Genomic DNA, 6249 nt, shown 5'->3' on the forward strand with positions numbered 1-6249 from the left:
AAGTTTCTTAAAATGTTCTATGAATCTTACTTATTTAAAATTGAATTAAAATTAATTTTATTATTACTATTGTTACTATAGGTACAATGAATAGAAAAATTTACAGTTCCAAATTATAGTTTTATATTATTTACAAAATGAAAAAAAAATATGAGTTATAAATGAAATAAAATTATTACAATAATAAATCTATTAAATGTATGATAACATTTATGCTTAATGATCAGTTTTATTATATATACAGAAAATCATAATACATGTTCATTATAAGTTATAACTAATAATTTAAATTGTTATAAATATCTTCAACCTTGATTTACAATAAAAAATTGTTTATGTTCACAAAAATAGAATCATAATATGAAAGGTTTTTAATGTAAAGAAACAAATGAATATTAAACATTTAATTCAAAGATAATTAAACTGTTCACTCAAATAAACTCTAACTGTTCTCGAAAAGGGAATCTTAATTACCCTAGTTTTAGCATCCGGTATCATTGTATCTAACAATTTCTCTAGATCAGGAACTGAAAGTAAATTAATGTCATCTAATTTGTCTTTTTTCTTGTCCTTTTCAGGAGCAGGCTCTTCTCCTGGTCGCTGTCTGGGTTTTCTTGTCTTTAGTATAGGTATGTAGTTGGTCTTTTCTTTGGTATGGGGTAATTCTAAATTATTACCAATACTATGCTGGTTTTGTTGATATGCAGGTATTATTATGTCAGTAACACGGAGTAATTCAAGAGTCAATCCCCAAACCAAGTGTGTTAATGTCTTGGAGAGTTTCTCGAGGCAGTCAATCAAGTGGCAATTGGTAGTTGCAGACTAAAAAATAAAGACAATCATATCGAGTATAAATAAATAGATGTTATAAAATAATATAATTTATATTAAGTATACATACTTTGCTCATATAAGTAGGAATAATTAGTAAAGCTTTAATACCAACACATTTTTCCAATTCATCTTCGACACAATTACTGAATTCTATGTTTACCAATTCCAGAATAGTGAGCTTTTCAAGACCCCTAATAGCAGTAAAAACGTCTTGTGTATAACTTTTCCATTTACCGTAACAATTTTCCAATCTCAACGATTTCAAATTGACAAATCTTTTTAGTGACACAGCAAAATCTTTTGATAAGAAATCGCAATCACCAATTTCCAAAAACTCTATGTTATCAGTAATAGTATCTAAACTCTCACAGATGTCTTTTGGAAATGAATTTATGGAGGTTAATGACTAAATAATAAAAAAACATAATAAACACTATAACTGTTTTTCCATAAATATTAAGTTATTTAATAAACTTACAAATTTTTTTAAATTTATTAAATTTTCAAATGATGGCAATGACGTTAATTTGATTCCAGTCAAACCTTTTAATCTTAACTCAGTGAGGTTTGTCATTTGGTCTAAATAATTTAAGTTTAGGGCCATAAGATCATGGGGATTGTTTGCCTCTTTTGTTACATTTGGATTTCTATAAATAAAATCAATTATTAAAATTATTATAAAAAAACTGGATATTATTTTCTTTATTACTTTATTGAAGTTGCATTAAGTACTTCAAGTTGAGGTAATGAGTGAATAATATCTTCAACTACATGGGTAGGACATCTATACAATTCAATGAATTTTAACTTCTGTGCTCTTTTCATTGCTTTGGAAAAATGTAACCAAACATTTTTGAATTCATCAACTTTTACAGGTATCAACATTTGTCTAGTATCTAACGTATTAGTTCTTTGTTGATCAATAGAGTCTACAAACCTTTCCCAGTCATAGACCATAGAATTTTTTAAACGAAAATTTTTCCACTAAAAATAATTGAATAAATTAGCAAAAATATACTGTGAACAATTATAAGTTTATACTTACTAATGACTTGTTCATTGCAATTATATTCCAGGCGGTACATACTCTAGAAGCGGATAAAAGCTCATGTGTATTTAAATATTTAAAAACGTGTCCCAATGCTTTAACCATGTAGTTGAATGTTTGCATGGATGTCAAAGGAGTTGACATTTCTTTAAATGAACCATTCATTTCAGAATTCCTGTAAAATTTAAAAAAAAAATCATTTTATAGGTAATGATTTTATTGATCTAATTATATAAAAGCATTCTTAAATATTTAATTATTTATTTATTGATATGAAACGGGACAAGCCTAATACAAATATTGATATTAAACTTAAAACGTAACAGTATAAAATACAAATTTAAATACAAATCATTGTGAATATAACATAAATAACTGTTTAGCCCCCTGTTAACTGTTTAGATAAATAATATCTTATTTAACCTGGTGTTAGAAAGAGTAATAAGGGAAATTAATGTCAGCAATCAAGGCTTTAAATTACAGGACTCTTCAATAGGATTGCTAGCGTACGCGGATGATGTAGTCTTATTATAAGAATCACAAGAAGTTTAAAAATATATTCCTCAAATTAGAGAAAACCACAGCGAAAGTAGGATTACAGTGTAATGAAGGAAAAAGAGCATATTATATGTGTGTTGGCAGAAGGCAACTGCAACCACCTACTAACATATTGAACATTGGAAGATATAACTTCAACAAAGTGCAACAATTTAAATATCTCGGAACTATGGTAACAGAACATAATGATATAGCAAAGAAAATAGCAGCTAGAATACAAACAGGCAAAAAATGTTACTATGGGCTAGCAAAGACATTAGGATCCCGAGTATTATCAATAGAACTAAAAAATCAACTATACATTACACTGATCCGCCCAGTTATCCTATATGGAGCGGAAACATGGCCGCTAAGAAAATCTGACGAAAATAAATTTTTAATAATGGAAAGAAAGATATTGAGGGAAATTTTAGGACCAGTTAAGTATAACATCAGCGGTAAATGGAGAAGGAGAAGTAATACAGAGCTAGAAATATTATTCCAAAGCACTACTATAACAGAGGTGATAAAAAGGCGAAGACTCCAATGGGCAGGCCATGATTGGAGGAGCCAAAATGAATTAATTAAAGCAGTGTTAGGACAAAACCCGCAAGGAAAAAGATCGCTGGGAAGACCCAAAACCAGATGGGAAGACTTAGTCAAAAAGGATGTGCAATCGCTAGGAAGAGGAACGAATTGGAAAGAAAGATAGAGAAGAATGGAGGAATGGGTGTGAGATGGGATGGTCTTTTAACCAGAAGAAGAAGAAGAAGCTTTTTTTATCATTCACGTATAATATGGTTTGATTGAGGAAGGATTATGTAGAAGCAAGCATAAGGATTACAACCCCTTAATTTTGTATTATATTTGTGAAGCCAAATAATAAACTAATAAGCAAAAACTGTTTAAGCAAAAAAATAAAAAATAAAGCCAATATGTTACCGTCTTTTCATAATTGTGGTATTTAAATCAATGTTCTCAAGTTTAGGAGAAACTTTTGTCGATACACTAGATTGAATAGCTTGCAGGTTTTCAGATATGTATTCAGTTGTGGATGAAGATGTATCTATTGATTCTGCATTCCCTATGTAATAATGTAAAACATTAATTCTGTATTCAAATAACACAATAAAATATATAACTGTAAATTTTCAGATTATTAAGCAAATAAATACATACAGAGTTACACTGAATATAAAGTTATCATATTTACATAAAATTTAAAATGTATGGAATAGTATTTAATTTAAATTTTAAAAATGTATACTTCATAGATAAATTGCGTTATGTACACATTTTCGAATTTCACAATGAGATACATTATTTAAGAAATGTGAATACTCTAATTTATCAACAACTCTGTGTATCAACATTTATTTTTCAAAATAGGTTTTTTATTTAAAATAAATATAAATTAAATTGACAAACAAATTTTAATATTATAATTGGTATACTAAACTAAAATCAATTCCTTATTAAGAGGACGTCACACTATGGGTATAGACAAAAAATACTAATGATATTTTATAGATCATTGTTTTGATTTGGATTTGACTTACTCAAAACCGTAGCCAGAAAAAAATATGGGGAGGGGTTTAGAGTATAAATATGTTATATTATACAAGATTTAAATAAAATAGTAATATAAACCTATTCAATCTTATATCCAGAAAAAATTTCTGGGGGGTCTGAACCCTGAAACCCTCCCCCTGGCTACGCCCATAGACTTACTAGTTGTATACTCGTATGATGGCAAGAGATGGGAAATAAATATCTAATTGTCAGTGCTACAAGAGAGTCAAATTCAAATTAATATATTAATTAAGTGGTAAATTATTATATAAATTGTTAAATCTTTATTATTTTATATTAGAACATAACAACATAATTACCTGTATTAAATGTTTGTAGTAGTTTACATTTAATGAAGTTCAAATGTTTATCTAAATAATAAAATATATTTATATTTACCTTTTTTGGAACTTGATCTTGAAGAAGTTTTCGCAGTTTTAAAAACAATTTTCATTTTACTAGCAGATTTTTTGTTTCCATTACCTTTCAATTCATAATCAAATGGTGGGCGCTGTTTAGGTGTTTTAGATTTTTTAGGTTTAACAGCAGCACTAACAGAAGCGTTTTTCTAAAAATATATGAAGATAATTGTTAATGCTCGGTTTTTTAACAGTTATAAGTATAAAATATGAAGAGTTTATGCATAAAAAGTCATGTGGCTATATACATGGTGAATGATCCATTGTAAAAAATCACATTTACTTCCATACTCGAACATTCCAAATTTGAACTATTTAACTGATCAAATATTAATTTTTTCCAAACTTATAACTGTTTGAAATTCTCAGTTTGAGATTTTCAGGATTGAATAAAATATCAAGGAATAAGAATTAAAAAATTGTTTTTCGTTGTATACTATAATTGTGTCCCTATACCTGAACGGAAAAAAAAATAATATACTAATTGAGTCCCGGGTACAAACGGGACATATACTAATTGAGTCCGAGGTTAGGAAACTAATAGTACTTATACGAATTGAGTTCTAGGATTATTTTGAGTAAAATATAATATTATATAGGTAGTTATATTCAGCCCATCCAACATTTACCAACTTATAAACATTTTGTTGAATATACAATGCGAAATATATATATATATACAAAATTAGAAGTGTTCCTATAATAATTACAAGAAATTATTTAAAAGAAAATGAAATTGGACATCAAATGCAGCTGTTGCAATCAAACACAATAACTAGATTTGAATATATACAATGTTTATCCCATGAATTTTTACCAATATAAACAATGTTATTTTATCATTATCTATATTTATTTAATTATACACAAATTATTCATATAATATTATACCCCTACATTATTATATATTAATATTATAAAATATTTAAAAAAAAAATCATTTTTAACCATACCTGTAGATTTTTTTGTTATAGACCGTCTGTAAATATAGGAAGGAAAATGTTTTCTTTTTTTAATTTTATGGGACTCAATTAGTATTATACCTACAATTTCACTGAACTTATTAGTATATACCCTAAAACAAGCTGTGATTCAATTCGTCGTAAAAGTTTATACTGAGACTCAGTTCATATGCAGCTTTATTTTTATTACCTTAAATAATTTGAAATGTGCATTTCTAATCAGTTCTTTTGATCTATCATTTAAGCCAATTGGTTGTGATATAAAAGTGAAACAGTCCAAAGTCAGAGAAGTTTTATCAGATGACATATCCAATTGTTCCTGAATATCTCGTAATGATCGTAGTTTTTGGTTATTTGGAGAATGATAATATACATCAGCTCTTCTATTGGCTCGATTAACAACAGCAGATTTTCCTGATTTTCTGTATACTAATTCTCGTTTCCATCCTGAAAAATATTTATCACAGATAATCTACCAAAATAAATCATTAATAATTAATTTACTTACCATGCTCAAATGGAAGTTTAAAAATATCGTCTTTAATATTTTTTTTCATCTTCAGTAGCAATGAAGCAGCAAATAGTGAAGCTACAATATCAAAATACCCAACGTTTCCTACAGTTGATGATGAAATTATGACTATTCTGGAGACTGGAATATAAAACTTGTACAACTATTATATTTTGTTGTATATTATTTATTATAATATAAAATGTATATAATCCAATATCTAACATTATGTCTTAGCCGATTCTCCAGTGTTATTTGATGATACCAATATTATTTTGGCACCTACAACAACTCGTCAGCTTAAAATAAATTATGGTATGTAGGTAGTATAAATTGTTTAAGTTATAAAAAATCTTGAATATATTT

At 27.3% G+C, this 6249-nt stretch overlaps 1 protein-coding gene across 1 annotated transcript; it reads right to left on the minus strand.

Annotated features, from left to right (window-relative positions):
* Nucleotides 1-408: 408 nt before the first annotated feature.
* On the minus strand, nucleotides 409-5929 carry LOC132923945 (uncharacterized). The gene is made up of 9 exons (XM_060987957.1): nucleotides 5881-5929; nucleotides 5563-5819; nucleotides 4391-4559; nucleotides 3362-3503; nucleotides 1880-2057; nucleotides 1544-1818; nucleotides 1313-1481; nucleotides 902-1240; nucleotides 409-822 (listed from the first exon to the last, which is right to left on the minus strand). Exons 1-9 carry the CDS (start codon nucleotides 5927-5929, stop codon nucleotides 409-411), a joined length of 1992 nt encoding a protein of 663 aa, XP_060843940.1.
* Between the last annotated feature and the right edge of the window lie 320 nt (nucleotides 5930-6249).

Source organism: Rhopalosiphum padi, chromosome 3, assembly GCF_020882245.1.
Source record: "Rhopalosiphum padi isolate XX-2018 chromosome 3, ASM2088224v1, whole genome shotgun sequence".
Taxonomy (NCBI): Eukaryota; Metazoa; Arthropoda; class Insecta; order Hemiptera; family Aphididae; genus Rhopalosiphum; species Rhopalosiphum padi.

What these genes read in the sequence shown, in the direction of transcription:
- LOC132923945 (XM_060987957.1), bottom strand. Translation starts at nt 5,929, where the DNA reads ATGAAAAAAAATATTAAAGACGATATTTTTAAACTTCCATTTGAGCAT. An exon ending in AAGATCAAGTTCCAAAAAAG is followed by an intron (nt 3,504 to 4,390) that starts GTAAATATAAAT and finishes ATTATTACATAG; the next exon opens with GGAATGCAGAATCAATAGAT. An exon ending in ACCACAATTATGAAAAGACG is followed by an intron (nt 2,058 to 3,361) that starts GTAACATATTGG and finishes TAAATTTTACAG; the next exon opens with GAATTCTGAAATGAATGGTT.